We start from the raw sequence: 15,729 nt of genomic DNA on the forward strand, positions 1-15,729 counted from the left end.
CGGTCTTCCATTGCTCAAGGAACGTTTATCAATCAAACATTAACCGAGCATAAACGTTGTTTTAACGATGGAAGGCCGTCTAATCTTTCGTTTCACTGTTATAGTTATTGCAAATGTACTCCAATATTTGCCTAAACTATAGCTTTGTTTGAACGTAAAAGCGACGCGGTATCCCCGAGTCTTAGCGTATTAACGATAGCGATAGCCTATGCGGCACTCAGCGCTCGATTATCTTGCGCAACCAACATTTATCATTCGTAAACAGTTATGGTTCGTGAGTGTACGCAATTCTACATAAGCATGAGTCGATAAGATTTTTGTCGGTTTTCGTTCGATAGCTAATAGATATTTGCATCGTTTTCTTTGTTCATACTTGTATTCATGTTCCTACGCCCGCATTCAGTAACATGGTAAGCTCGAGTCAGAGAAACTTCCTCTACCTCAAGTGGGCGTGATGACGGCCTGAAAGATGTACTGAAAGAAACTGAACTAAAGCGCACCTTCGTGGCTAATATAGCCCGTTTCGTTCTACACTGAAAGTGTTTGCTTCATTTCTACATCATTTGTCTCCAGATGGTTCACGTGAAACCAAATACAGACACTAGCACCTGGGCTTTGTGATTAGTATCCAAGCTCCTCGGGCATCGTCTGCCACGTTATGTTAACATTCATTTAAACGTACAGCGTGTTCCGCTTTGTGTGTAGGGCGCAGCGTGTCTAACTGGGGTCACAATCCTTCCCCTGTCTTTCTGTAGAAATTCCCGGAAACAAACAGCTACAGTCCGGCTTTTGCTCTCACCGCGAGTTTACCTACACCGAATTGGAGTCGAATGCGGTTTTCTTTTTTTTTTTTTTTTCATGTCTTTCACGTATATCTCAGTGAAGCGTAACGTTCTTGAAAATGCTGACTTTTTTATTTGGATGTGAAAAAACATGGGCCATTCATCAACATGATATTAGCATTGAAGAAACACACAAAAACAAGAAAAAACTAGAACGAATAATAGAATAGGAAAAGAATGAAATAATCAGAAGCACTACGTACATATAGAATATCTGGCGTATAAAGAATGGAAAGAGTCTAAGGGCAGAGTCCATGGAGTACACACTGACTTTTTCATATCGCACGTTGTTATCGGTGAAATGAGACTACTTGATCCATGTTTCCGTCAATCGCGTCGTTGCGTCCTTGGTGTAGAGGTGCGCAGTGGCTCTACCATTCAGGCGGAAGCGATCGAGAACGAAATTGCGTCAACAGGGCGGCTTCAACTACAGCATAAACACCTGCCCCTGAAGAAGCCCCCAAGTTAATTGACATCTGGATGCTCATTAAAATGTCGACAAGAACAACAACAACAACGAAGTTGTAGTACGTTCAGAGCCTAATCTCATTACTTTCCAGGCGTCTTCTTTCCCCAGGCGCACCAACCTTCTCCTAGCTCGACCGTATCACGTCATCTCGCTCTCGCCTAAGGCCGTGCGATATCACCCGATCGGCGCTCTCGGTTCGCGCGCTTACCGGTTTACGTTGCAGACGGTGACCGGGCAGGGTCCGCCCGCTGAGCTCAAAATTTGATTCCGTCTAATCCACTCAGCCCGTAGCACGCTCGGTAATTTCGTTAGCGAGCACGGACTGCCAGTGTGTGTTGAGCGGACTCGCGATGCCGAGCGCGACGCGAGGAAAGAACGTACACGAAGGCGTTGGAAACTCCTTCCCGCAGGTATCTCGCACCGGGACTTAGCACTGGACAGGTGTCAGGTGTAACTCGCTCAAGGCCGTCTCTTAGGGATCGTCTGCATTCCGGTCGGCTACCTTTTCAGCATCACTGCTCACGACGGTTTCTAGCCAGTATATAACCTTCAAGAAGTTACTCCTAAAACTTAATGAACAGCAGTTGAAAATTGAAGTAGTAGGTGATTGTTTAGGAGCACGCCGACGCTGTTGGCTGCTAAACCTGCGCGCGTCGTAGCAGCTGTGAAAGAGCGAAAAGTTAAAGCGACCTAATGGGCGGCTCGGTCATTAACGCATTAAAAAATTCAAGGAAGTAAAGTTAAGACTACGAGAAGCACAGCACTGTAACTCTAACATCGAACGCGAATGAACGATCTTATAGGTAATAGTAAGAGAAATTATTTCCGAGCCGGTAAACCAATTTATTATAGTAAGAGACAGGGTGCTAAAGCAAAAAAAAAAACGAGGTTGGGACTGGAAGATAATCAGACGAAATGATTAAGCTCAGTAGGTTCAGTTGAGTTAACACAGAGGTAACCTTCAGATCCATAATAGTAGCATTTTCCGTCACGCGTGTACGCTTTAAAAAATTTCGTTTTTCACTCAGCCGAAGAGCCACACCCGCTGAAAACTTAATGATATGCAACTCGTTTGTCCAGCGGCGAAGCCATTACGTTCTGCCTTTGAGCAAAATTTAGGGGTTAAGGAAGTTCTTCTCATTTTCTTTCTTTTTTGCGTTATTTTCTCTATGTATCGTGGTCATTTTGTTATAGACATATTTAATAAATGAAATATATCAAAACAAAACTGATGAATAGCTTTACGCGATGCGAAATATGTAGCAGTAACATTACAAACATTGTGTTCGTTAACCAACTAGTATAATGTTTTGGAACATTCGACCACAGTTTCACCTTTACGATAATTTTGCGTTTGGTTATCTCTAGATTTCAGGAAGCAGCTACAACAGCTGAAGAGCGTCTCCCATAGGTACAGGATCCGTAAACTCAGAAAACCCTACTGGATTTTCGGTTGTCGACACCGGGACTAGCAGATAGCAGTCAAAGCCACGCCAGCACGAAGCTTCCGACAACAAACTTCCTTCAACCCCGAAAGACTACGGAGAGTGACCTTCCAACAACTCCTGATAAAAGTTGCGAGATTCAAATTAGGCACTCAGGAGAAGAGAGCATTGAAATCATCGCTTACCAGTCAGGCTGAGTTAAGCAGTATTCCGTTCAACTTTCGCAGGACGATGTTTACCGCACCGTGAGAACCACGCATCAAAGTATTCGAACTCCTTTTTGGCGCATTTCCAACAAACACCATAGACAACCCGGCCGCACATGTTTATTGTTGCGATTATACATAGCAGACATAGAAAGCATCTAACTCTTAGAGCGACTACCTGACCTTTCAATGCGTTTAGCGAAATTCACCGCCAAAGCACAATACATGGAATAAACGACGTAAACTTTTGAGGAATAGTTGAAAGTAACGCAGCGCCGAGTCTAGTCAAACTCCACGGTTAACCTGACCTACCACAAAGCCCTCAACAATGAATCTCGCGTTGCCTACAGCCTCTCGCTGCTCTCTCAACGCTGGCGGTGTGACAGGCGAAGCCACAGAAGTCAACAGTGCCAACAAAGATCGGCTTAAGCGTGAAGTATTGCTTCCCTACTTCACGTAACAATACGGGCGTCCTACAAGATGATAATCGTAACCACATCCTCAACAAATGCGGCTTGGTGGTTGTATGCAATTAAATGCAATAAACATCGAAAGACGGAAACCCGAGAGGAAAATTCGTTTATCTATACACCTATGTAGGGAGTTTTGGCTAGAGCTATGTTATATACTCACACGAGGAAGTTCAGTTCCAACCGAAAATGATCAATCTGTGCGACAAACTCCGAGGCCAATATTTACGCGTGCGTGTGATCTGAAGAGCTTCCACACAAACCGATGTGATCTTGTTTAATATTTGGAAAAGAGTTCACGGAACCTGCGCATATTTTTCAACAGAAGTGTGTGCCGACAGCGCCTTTGAAGAAATAAACGTAAAAGCGCGAAAAGTTTGTGCGAAACCTTTCCTCGCGTTTATTTGTGCAGGTGCAGAGCTTTTTCCGGGGCTGGCTATGCCGCCGTCGCTGGAAGCAAATAGTCGCTGAGTACATCAGTTCACCACACGCCGAGAACATGCGTAAACGGAACAGGTGAGTGCTATGAAACGATGCCATCTTGGTTTTTTTTTTTTTTCATTGGACAGCGCATTAATGGTGGAGATAAGGAAGACACTACGCGAGAGAGAGATATAGTAAAAATAGGACATATTAGTACGCGTTTAAAGAGAGTAAAATACTTGCCTTCACTTTGTTTCTTGTTTCTTTTTTTTTTTATGAAAACGTTTTTACCTACAAAACTTGCTGAAAGTGCACTTAACCAGCTTTATAGAGTATGGCAACCGGAAGCCGTAAGCCATAGGACGCCACAACAATAGTGACGTCACAGTTACACAGAAGGCGTCCCCAAGTGTAGCAGCGTTAAGTCTACTATGAGAAGTTCGTATAGAGTTGGGACGAGTGAATTGAGAAAAGTGGTATCCGTTGCTCGTTTCCTTCTGACGCGCATACGTTGCGCGAAAACTTGGCTACAGAAAAATATTAAGGCAGCTTCGCACTAGAGGTGCCATGCCTGAAGGAAGTGCGGAGCTGGACGGCCTTCTTTGCTTCTCTTTATTTCTCTCTTTCTTTCTTTTCTTCTCATCGCTCTGTTTTTTCTTTCTCTCTCTTGTCTCTATTTATTTGTGTATCTTTCTTTCTCGCTCTATGCATTTCTTTGTCTTTCTCGCTCTTTCTTTCTCTCTCTCTTTATTTCTGTATCTCCCTCTTACTTTCTCTTTCTGTTTTTCTTTTCTTTCTATCTCTCTATTTCTCTCTTTCTTCTTGTGGTATGCTTCTTCCTATGATTCTCTCTCTTTCTGTCTTTCTTCCCTTTCTTCCTCTCTATTTCTCTTTCTTTCTATGCTATACTTTACTCTCTCCCCTCCTTCTTTCCCTCCTCCTCACGCTCACTTCCCTTGCGGCCACCTTGCTATACTATACCATACAAGGCTATGCTATGCTCTGCTAGCGTGCCTGGATAGCCGAGTGGTTAGGACGCTCGCCTTCGGATCGTGGGTTCGAATCCCGCCACGCCAAGAACTTTTCTCGCCAAGAATTTCTCTCTTTCTGTTTCTCTCTCTCCCTCTCTGTACTCGTTCTTTCGCCCATCAGAGTTATTGCATCCCGCGCCGCAGAAATCGGTGCACGTGTTTTGGTAGCGAAGCAGAGGATGAAGCAGAAGACTGAGAGGAAGAAGAGGAAGAAGAGAGCGAGTGCCGATTCATGATTACGACACGTTCTGTTCGCACTAACCGGCCCAACGAAAAGCTTAAAGAGCTTCGCTCTCAAAAGAAGAGTCAGCAGTCGCTATTTAAGTTCGGTACTCATAATGAAGGACAGATTTTGGGGTTTTGATGCTGCATAACTAGCGAATTTCCATAATGAGGATTGTTATAAGCATAAAGAACAGGGTATTACTTCATTATAAATTTCTTCCGCCCACATAGTTGGTACTCGAATTCACGGTATACCGCCGTGTAATTTGCCCCTGCCTTATGAATAATAAACAGGCGTTAAGTCGAATCCTGAAGTGCGCTTCAGGTGGTTCTAAGTTTACCGTACGTTTGCAAGGAATAATTAGTTGCGCGCTCCTATAGTGCTTCATCACGCGTCCGCTCTTTTTTTTTTCTTTTTTCTCAATAGCTACGATTATTTGCTATTCCTGTTTTTTTTTTTTTTTGCGACAGTTAGCGTAGACGAAGTACACATTACCTTTTCGTGAATGATCACGCGCAGAATTGGGCCGCACGAAATGCCGAATGGCGAGATGGTTAGAACCAAATCAGTTAAGCGCGTGCTCTCTCTCTCTCTCTCTTGGCCTGAATTACCGCTTCACTAAGCGGGCTGCCACACTGGCCGTTTGATGGCCGCTCGCCTTCACGCGTTGTCGGTCACTCGCGACGTGAGTCAGCATCTTTTCAAACACTGACCGCAGGGACCAAGCGCCGAGGTTGCGATACGGAACTGCCGCCAAATGAGGGCGGCGAAAGAAACAGAACAAAATAGCCAGCAGAATTACTTGCTTCTGGTGGCAGTTTGTATCTGTTTCTTTCGCCGCCCTCAGCAAGCAACCACCGCTTTTCCTAGGAGATCGCATTAATTTAAAGAGATCGCCAGGGCACGTGCTTCGACCGCATGATTAAAAGAAAAAGGTATAAGGCAAGTCCTATAGGAATCGTACTTTTCTTTTTGTTTTTTTTTTGCCAATACAGCGGAACCGATTCTCGGCGCGGCCTGTGGTGACGGTGGCTGAAAGCGAAACGAGGGTTTGCGGAATCGAGAGTTGAATGAGGGAAGGGAAAGTGGGAGAGGAGGTCGTAGAAGGGCATTCGTCGTCGTTCGCGTACTGTGTGCCGTGCGCGCGCGACGAGTTGGGGCACCAGTGGCGGCGTTAATTATGTAGGAACGACGGCCGCCCGAGCGGTCATTCGATTATCCGCGCGCGTGCTAATGGGCTTAGCGGGAATCAACTCTGCAGCCAATTAGTAGGCCGCCTGAACCGAACCGCGTCAGCCGCTTATGCCGAGTCGCCAGCGGCCGCCGCGAAGCTTTTCAGAGACTGAGCTCGAAAGTTGGCGAGAGCGCGAGAGACATCACGTTTGTCACCGGTGCTTCGTGACCTCGAAGGCACTCCGTGTGTGTGTGTGCCGCGGTGGTGAGGAGGAGAAAAGGTCGTGACGTCGTTCTGACTCTCTCTCTCTCTCCCTTATTTTTCGGGAGCAAACACTGCAGGAGTGAGCGGCCAGCTGACTGCTCTTACCCAGAAGTGCCCGGTTAGGCGGCCGCGATTGTCTTCCTCATAACTGTTTTTTTTTCCTTCCTCGCAATGCAAGGCCTGACCATGTAGGCGAACGTGTATGGTACACAAGGACCTTTGAACTATATGAACGATCTGGCATTTCCGGCCTGCGACTCGAAGACGACGAACCAAGAGGGAAGCGGGAAATTCTCAAAGGGAAAATAATTGCCTCGCGAGAGGACCCGAATTGCGGCTGAGGCTGTCGCCTGCACGAAACGGCGGCCTAGGAAGTAAGAGCTTACCTAACCTAATTAATAAAAGCTTATTCCGGAAAGGAAGGAAGGAATACAAAAGGGAGATGGGGAAAGAGTCACCTAAAGCCCGCTTGTTCAGGATAAACCGGCAGCGAGCACTACCAATATAAAAGTCATTTTGATGCCCTCGAGAAACCAGCTAACTTATCCTGGAAAGTGCTTATAAGTGTAAATGTACTTCAAGCGAATGAAAATGAATTATTACTAATAAAAATATTGTTGGGCATTTACGTCCCAAAGCCACGATATCATTGTGAGATATGCCCTAGTGGAGGGCTCCGGAAATTTTGACCACCTGGGGTTCAAAAGAAATTATTAATTCACCTCCATATAGTTTTTCGTTTCCCTTCTCTTGGCATCCATTCGGCAAATCTAACATACTACAGCTTATTTTGCCTACGCAATAGGTGGTCTGCCGAATTCGAGTTTTCTCCCTTAGTGCCGGCTATAATATTAGCTACCCTAGTTTGCTCTCGGATCCCCAGCCCCGTCATCCTGTTTTTTTTAAATTACAGTGAATCTTTTTCGTTCCGTAGCTCGTTGCACGACTCCTAGCTCCTTTTCAAGTGTTAACCATGTGTTCTCCAGTGTTAACCTTTATGTTTCGACCTTCTTTTGCATGCGCCGGGCTGTTCTTATATCATCCATGGACTTGGTGCGCCGCATCGATAAACTAGAGGCACAACGATGGAAAAAATTTTGCGCGTCGCTTGATCCTCGTACACCACTGTCTCAAATATGGAGAACTGTGCGAGGCCTACGTTCTGTTCCGGAACAGCGCTTTCCGTTCAAGGCCCTCGCGCTCTTCCAGCGCCGACAAGAAATTGAGGTGGCCGAAGATTTCTGCACTATGATTGTGGGCCAATCAACGTGCCCAAGTATGCATACCTTGGACGATATCCCGGATTCGCGGGACACGCGCATGGATCTACCGTTCACAATACAAGAACTTGACGCGGCGCTCGCCCTATGTAATCGGTCGTCGTCGCCTGGCCCGGACGACATATCTTACCGGCTGTTATGCCACCTTGGTGAACGTGCACGAGATGCGCTCCTTCATATATTCAACAAGTCCTGGCAGGATGGCATGGTTCCCCAAGATTGGAAGATCAGCCGCTTGGTACCCCTTCTTAAGCCTGGAAAGTCTCCCCTAGAGATTACCTCTTACCGACCCATTGCGCTGGCAAGTTGTGTTGGAAAGGTCATGGAGCGAATGATCCTCGCCAGACTAGAATGGTACCTAGAATACTACGAGATATACCCGAACGCCATGGCTGGTTTTCGACGTCACCGATGTTCCATCGACAATGTTATCGATCTTGTCACGTATGTCCAACATCAAAAGACATGTAAAAGATTATCTGTTGCCATGTTCCTTGATGTAAAAGGAGCGTACGACAACGTTCTTCATGACGCCATCCTAGAAGCCATGGGATCAGTGGGCCTAGGTGGTCAACTGTATCGTTGGACACGCAATTACCTACAAGGAAGGACTCTATTTGTGAACACTGAAGATGGTCCAACCTCCCAACACCACACGCACCGTGGAGTTCCGCAAGGAGGCGTATTGAGTCCAGCTCTCTTCAACCTCATCCTCATTGGTCTTGTGGAACGACTACCGAGTGTGGTCGAGCTATCAATGTATGCTGACGACATCTGCGTCTGGGCATCTGGCGTGACCCGGCCTCAGGTACGCGCAAGGCTTCAGAAGCTGCGAGGTTGATATCGATGTACCTCAATGAACAAGGTCTCAAGATCTCGCCAGCGAAATGTGCATTGATTGCTTTTAGCCGCAAGCCAATGAACCATACGCTATATCTATCGACGGCCAAGTCATACCTTATGTCAGGACGCACAGATTTTTAGGTGTGATCATTGATAGGGACCTCTGCTGGGGTACTCACGTGGCCTACCTAAAGAGGCGCCTGACGGACATTGCCCATCTGTTCAAGTATCTTGGAGGGAAAACCTGGGGGACCTCAGTACATGCAATGATGCAACTGTACAAGACGCTTTTTCTCGGCTATTTGCGATACAGCCTGCCTGTGCTGACCAATACCTGCAGAACCAATATTCGCACACTCGAAAGCGTTCAGGCTATGGCTCTTAGAGTTTGTCTGGGGCTACCGCGATGTTCGTCAACAGCTGAGACCATTGCGATTGCAAACGACTACCCGGCCAAGACGCATATTATAATGGAGCGCTCAGAGCACACGTGAGGCATCTTGCTCGCGCCCCTACCCATCATTTAGCCTCTCTGCCTGAAGACCGACCTCGTGCCTCATTTTGTCAGACAGTCCTGTCCTACCGTACACGCCTACCAACAGGATATACAGCTCAGCAAGAGTTCCAACTCCCCCATGGTGTATGACTCATCCACAAGTTCGCCTCACGGTTCCAGGTATAAGGTCAAAAGCACAGCTTTCGTCACCAGCGCTCAAGCAGCTTTCTCTTCTTTTGTTGTACGAGACGTACAGCGAGCATAGTCATCTCTATACTGACGCCTCACTACCGTGGATGGGTCTGCAGGGTCGGTGATTTTTCCTGCAAGAACAACCACCGTGAAGATTAGGCTATCCCACCAGACTACATCGACAGCTGCGGAACTTGCTGCTCTGCGTAGCGCACTTAGAGTAATTTATGACCAACCACCCAAGAAATGGAGCGTGTTCACGGACTCCAAGGCAGCTTTACAGTGCCTGATATACGCCTTACGCCGTGGACCTCACGAGCAACTCGTGTTGGAAATTAGAGAGCTGCTCCATCACCTCTTCGTTCAAGGGCATGACATCACCTTTCAGTGGCTTCCAAGTCACTGCGGCATATTGGGCAACGAACATGCCGACGCTGCTGCTCGAACTGCACACGAAGACGGCGTACAAGAATCCATCCCGTTATCAAGAACGGATGCTGCGATGAAAATTCGAGAGATTGCCAATGAAGACATAAAATCCTTGTGGAACACACCAAGTTACAGCACACACGACTGCATAGACTGGACCCGTGTCGTCGACTTCGGCCTCCGTCCGGACTCTCTCGACTCGAGGCAACGGTGCTTTGTCGACTGTGGCTTGGTGTTGCTTTCACCAAATCTTTTGCCTTCCGAATCGGCATGGCAGAGAGTGCTACTTGCAGCCAGTGTGACAGCGAAGAAACGATAGAACACGTTCTTTGTCGCTGCCCTCGCTACAGCTCGCACAGACTGTCGCTAGCTGCTGTGTTGGCCCGCCTTGACGACAGACCCCTGTCGGAACAGTCAGTGCTGGAATGCCGACCTGAACTGTCTGCACAGCGAAAATCGTTTAAGGCCTTACTGAACTTTTTGCGTGCCAGTGGCCTATTGAATAGGCTTTAGTACTGCCGATCTACAGCTTCCTTTTGTTTATATCTTTTTTTTTTATCGCGCGCCTGCTCTTCTCTCCGCTGTCCTTTCCATCTTTCTTTCCCTTTCCCCCTCCCCTTAGTGTCTGGGTAGCAAACCGGATGCTACAATTCTGGTTAACCTCCCTGCCTTTCTTCTCGTTTATTATCTCTCTCTCTCTCTCTTATGTTTCGACTCTACATGTCACTATTGGAAGAGTGCACACATTTATTTTCGAGATAAATCGTAGACTGTCGGTCATGATCTGTTAATGCATGTGCTACGCGCTCCAACCCATTTTTACTCTTCTGCGTATAGGCTTCTCATGCCCTGGGTCATCTGCAACTAATTGACTTAGATAGACGCACCTTTAAACAAAATCTAGGCTTATTGACAACAATACGTTTTTGTTCTCTAACCTGGCTTTTGAACATTGCTCTTGTTTTCTGCGTCTTATTCTTCAGCCGTACTACTCATATACGAGCACTTTCTAACGCCCTGCGAAAACACGGCGATCGGCCACTTTCCGTTCAGCTGCTTCTGCACCGTCTCCATCGCTCTTGGGCCCACAAGGCAGCGAAGGCATTTTCGCGCTACCTGAGCGCAACGGGCCTGTGCGAACTCCTCTGACTAGAGGTTCAGTCTCACGCGCATCAGCGGGTTCACCGCTCATTTCCTTCTTTCCCTGCCTCCTCTGACGCCTTTCTATTCCCCTTTCCCTTTCCCCCAGCGTAGGGTAGCCAACCCGATCCTTTTCCGGTTAACTGCCCTGCCTTTGGGCTGATGCGCTTTGGGACATTAAACCTTATCAACCGACCAAAGCAACCAACGTACTGACTACATTTTCTTCGCTTATGTCCTCAATCACTGGTTGCAAGTTCATTCTCTATGTTGCTGAACAGGACAGCGTCAACCGCGAACAGAAGGTTGCTGAAATATTAGCGGTTGATACTAACTCTTAATCCATCGTATCTTAACATATATGTATTTCATCGTCCCATTTCTTTTTTCTCTTTCCGCATCACAGCCTGGTGTTCCGGATGGTGGAGGCAGAAGAAGAATACGTGGAGCAGCTTCAGCTGCTGGTGTCATGCTTCCTAAGGCCATTTAAGATGGCGGCAAGTTCTCAGAAACCTCCCTGCACACATGACGAAGTCAACTCTATATTCCTGAACAGGCGAGTACACACGCATTTTAAAGGCAGCAATGCGCGGCTCTGGGACGGAGCTTCCCCGCCCCTGTGGCCATAATGGCATGCACTAAATGTTGTTTATATGCAATTTTTTTTCCATGTGTAATAGCTCAATTATAATGGTTGAAGTGAAGTTATGGTTACTTTGAAGGCAGCTGCATCACCTGTCATGTTTCTTTCTCTGACAGCCACGAACTGCCGTGAGAACTGATTGCCTAAATTATGTATCTACCGGTTTCCCTAATTTTCACACGCGACATAAAAATGTTCCGGTAAAACTGCGCCTTTGTCTCTTCTTTGCGCACCATTGTCGCCTCCCAAGTTCTCAACGTTATATAAATGGCACTTTCCAAAGAGGAATACCTTCTCGGATTTGCTGGCACATTAGTTTTAGATAGTACGTACACGTAATGACTAAATACGTTGCATAAATGACTGGCTCATTTTCGTGAGAGAAAAAATATCCAATGTGACTTAAACCAATTTACAGACTTAACGCTTCTTTCTCATCACAGCGTTCATCAATTGACAAGAAGACAATTCAGTTTCTCCACTCTGAGGTTCATCCAAGTGTCCTCTTTCGCGGAATAATTTCTGTTAGGTCGATTATCGACCAAATTTATCACGAAGTCCCTGTGGTGCTCGATTGAACGTGCGCTAATCGAGGCTCTTCACAAATGAGCCATTTGTAAAGCGATCTAGGGCCGCGGTATTCTTCAATACCCGAACACCGTAGATAAGCCGATTAGCAAGAAAACGCAGTGTTGCAAATTTCTTTACAAGATCTTGATTTTTGATCAAGTGTCTTGTCGGAGTTGTGATCTTTATCGTTATCCTGAACATCAGTCTAAGGCTATTGTAGCGTTAGCTACACTGGCCGAGGTGGAGCAGTTTCGCGTGGCAGTCCGAGAGCAGTGCTGCGCATGCGCGAGGAGAAGTGACGTCACATGGGGCGCACAGCTGGCGCACCGGAGCCGCCGCAGCCGCCGCGCGCGCCTCGCCGGTCTGCGCATTCCAGAGGAGTGAAGTCCACAGCCGCGGCAGACGCACTGGCGCCGGCGCGCGCCCAGCTGTGCGCCTCCGTTGTGCAGTGGCCGTCTGACGCTGCGCCGGAGCCGCTTGATAGCGCCTCTCATTTTGCGCGCATGCGCAGACGTATCAGTGGGGGTATACATATAGCGGGGAGGAGGAGGAGGAAAAGAAAAACGGAAGGATAGGGAGGTTAGCCAGTTGTCAGACCGGCTGGCTGGCGTTTACCAGTGTGGTATAGCCATGGAATAAGGAGAGCGCAAATACTGCTAAGCGGCGCTGAAAGCGGAGAAGCTTGACAACCAGGAAAGCTAAGCATAATCAGCTGAACCTCAGCTAAATATACGTATATCCTGGCAGAGCCGAGCTAAGCCACTGCAATTTTTAGCTGCTTTTGTCGGATTTTTTTAGTGCATGTCACTTTTAAATTATTCCTTACCTCAGGATCTAAAAGAGTCCCGTATGTTGCGATTCTCATGCCTGTCAAAACCGACTGCTTAGCTTGCCTCGATCCGCGACGGGTAAGCAACGTCTCTTTCGTCAATATTTTTACTTTGAGCGGGCCATTACTTGTATACAGTACGTCGCAGACGAGCAGGTTGCAATGCGACACATTCGTGCGTCTGTTTAGATCGCTGACACCTGTCTGCACTGCATGTATGGAAAAACAACTTTATTTCGTCATAAAGCAGGTGCGGACGGTTCCGTGTTAGATGACCATCAACCCAAGGTGGACGTCGATCTGGATGGCTCAATCCGCTACCTTTGTCTGAACCACTGGGTCTGAGCTGGCCAACACGGCCTTCCCACTGCTCGAGAGGAGGGATCACCCATAAGATCCGCCGGCGGCGGCACCATGCTACAGTCCCACAATATACGGTCATAGCTAGGTTGCCACTGCCTGGGTCTGAGAACTTCGGTGCAACGGTATGGGTTGGGAAAAGATCTTGTCTGCAGTTTCCTTCGAGCGCCTTCGCTCTAGTTCGTAATCACAAATTTTTACAAACTATAGCGAAGGCATCTGGAGAAAATTGCAGACAAGATCGTTTCCCAACCCATACCAGTTGCATCGAAGTTCCCAGACATTTTATTCGTGTAGGAGCGACTAGCTGTTTGCTTTCCAGGCATTTGAGATGTTAAAAAAAACTGAAGGACACATTAGGGTAATACCAATTCGGCTCCATGTCTGACGGATAACAAACAAGATGATCAGAATCTCGATGATGCTTTCTCTAGAACAACTTACCAAGTACATTAACGGCTGCTGGGAATCAGGCACAGTACCCACAACAATGGAAAACGGCTCAGATTATTCTAATACCTAAACCAGGCAGCGGCTACAGTTGGAGAACTGGAGACCCTCTAGCTCACTTCCTGCCTGGGAAAACTTATGGAACACGTTTACTAACAAGACTAAACAAACTATCTCGAGGACAACGACGTTCTTCCGCCAACCATGTTGGGCTTCCGGAGAAAGTTGTCGACACAGGCTGCAATGCTCCAACTTAAGCATGAAATCATAGATAACACAAGTCGAAACACCAAAGCTATTCTAGGATTAGACCTAAAGAAAGCTTTTGACAGTGTTACGCACGAAACAATATTAAACAGAATAACAGAGCTAGGCCTAGGCCAGCGAGTATACACCTATATTCGAGACTTCCTAACTAACCGAAAAGCACGTATTAAGATAGGAGACATTGTGTCCGAGGAACTACAGCTCGGAAGCGCAGGTACGCCCCAAGGGTCAGTAATCTCTCCGATGCTGTTTAATCTTGCTCTGATTGGCTTGCCAGCAAAGCTACAGGAAATCGACGCCTCCATCATACCATCTATGCTGACGATATTACCTTATGGGTGAGCGATGGCAGTGATGGACAAGTTGAAAATACATTACAACGTGCGATAGAAACAGTCGAACAATACTTATCAGGAACCGGGCTGGCGTGTTCGGCAGAGAAATCTGAGCTCCTCATTTATAAACCATCACGACGTGGCCGAAAACCACGCAATTACGAGGAAAAGAACAACCTGGAAATTCACCTCACTACGGCGGATGGTAAACCTATACCCAAGGTGGACAGGATCAGAGTGCTGGGACTCATTATTGAAAGTAACGGCCATAATGGAGAGACCATACGCAAATTAGATGATGTAACGTCTCAAATCATGCGGCTACTTAAACGCATCGCAACAAATATAGCGGGATGAAAGAAGGCAATCTGCTTAGACTAGTCCAAGCGTTTGTAATAAGCAGAATAGTTTACGTAGCATCATACTTACGATGGCACTCATCAGAAGATACAAATTAGATTGTTTAATCAGGAAAATATACAAGCAAGCAATTGGACTCTCCATCACCACTAGCAACGATAGTCTACTGCAGCTAGGTCTTCACAATACACTGGATGAGCTAATCGAGGCCACAGCGCATCGCACAATACGAACGCCTATCCAAAACTAAAACAGGCAGGCAAATATTGGATCGACTAGGTATTACTTATCACACCCAACATGCGTCAAAATAGATATGCCCAGACATATTAGAGGCGTGATAACCGTGCTTCCTATACCCAAGAATATGCATCCCGCCCACCATCAGGGCAGACGGGAAAGCAGAGCACGCGATATACAAAAGAAATTTGGTCACAGCATGGACACCGTATTCGTAGATGCAGCTAGATACAGACACAAGCGCGCCTACACAGCCGTGGTGATAAATTATGAGGGAAAATGTTGACGAGTGCTACCGTCAGTACGCCACACGTAGAAACCGCAGAGGAAATAGCTATCGCATTAGCCATAGCACAAACACAAGCGGACGTGATCGTCAGTGATTCGCAGACGGCGATACGAAACTTTGCAAACGGCCGAATCTCCCCAGAGGCACTTCAAATTCTAAAACTCGGTAATAATCAAGAAAAAAGTGTCCATCTGATATGGACACCCGCTCACACACTATCAGAAGGTAGTAATGAGGCGGCGCACCGCATGGCTCGAGGGCTTACAGACCGAGCATCGATTAGTGCCGTCTCAGGGAATACCGATGAGTGGGAGTGGGAAGACAGAATGACAACATTTCACGAAATTACAGTACACCATAGATTGCAAGAGGCGTACATTCCCACCGCCTCACCCGAAATTAAGCAAGAACAGTCTGTCGAATGGCGGCAGTTACAAACCCGATCCTACCCGAGTC

The 15,729-nt window shown here is 47.1% G+C and overlaps 1 protein-coding gene across 4 annotated transcripts in view; it reads left to right on the top strand.

The window, feature by feature from the left end:
• LOC119386236 (ras-specific guanine nucleotide-releasing factor 2) overlaps positions 1-15,729 on the top strand; it is a 403,649-nt gene that overhangs the window by 319,726 nt on the left and 68,194 nt on the right. For all 4 annotated transcript variants that reach the window (XM_049413775.1, XM_049413776.1, XM_037653567.2 and 1 more), the window contains 2 exons: positions 3,845-3,948; positions 11,337-11,486. In XM_049413775.1, the coding sequence (XP_049269732.1) occupies positions 3,845-3,948; positions 11,337-11,486 (254 nt within the window). The remainder of the gene's footprint in view (positions 1-3,844; positions 3,949-11,336; positions 11,487-15,729) is intronic.

This window comes from Rhipicephalus sanguineus, chromosome 3, assembly GCF_013339695.2.
Source record: "Rhipicephalus sanguineus isolate Rsan-2018 chromosome 3, BIME_Rsan_1.4, whole genome shotgun sequence".
NCBI classification, from domain to species: Eukaryota; Metazoa; Arthropoda; class Arachnida; order Ixodida; family Ixodidae; genus Rhipicephalus; species Rhipicephalus sanguineus.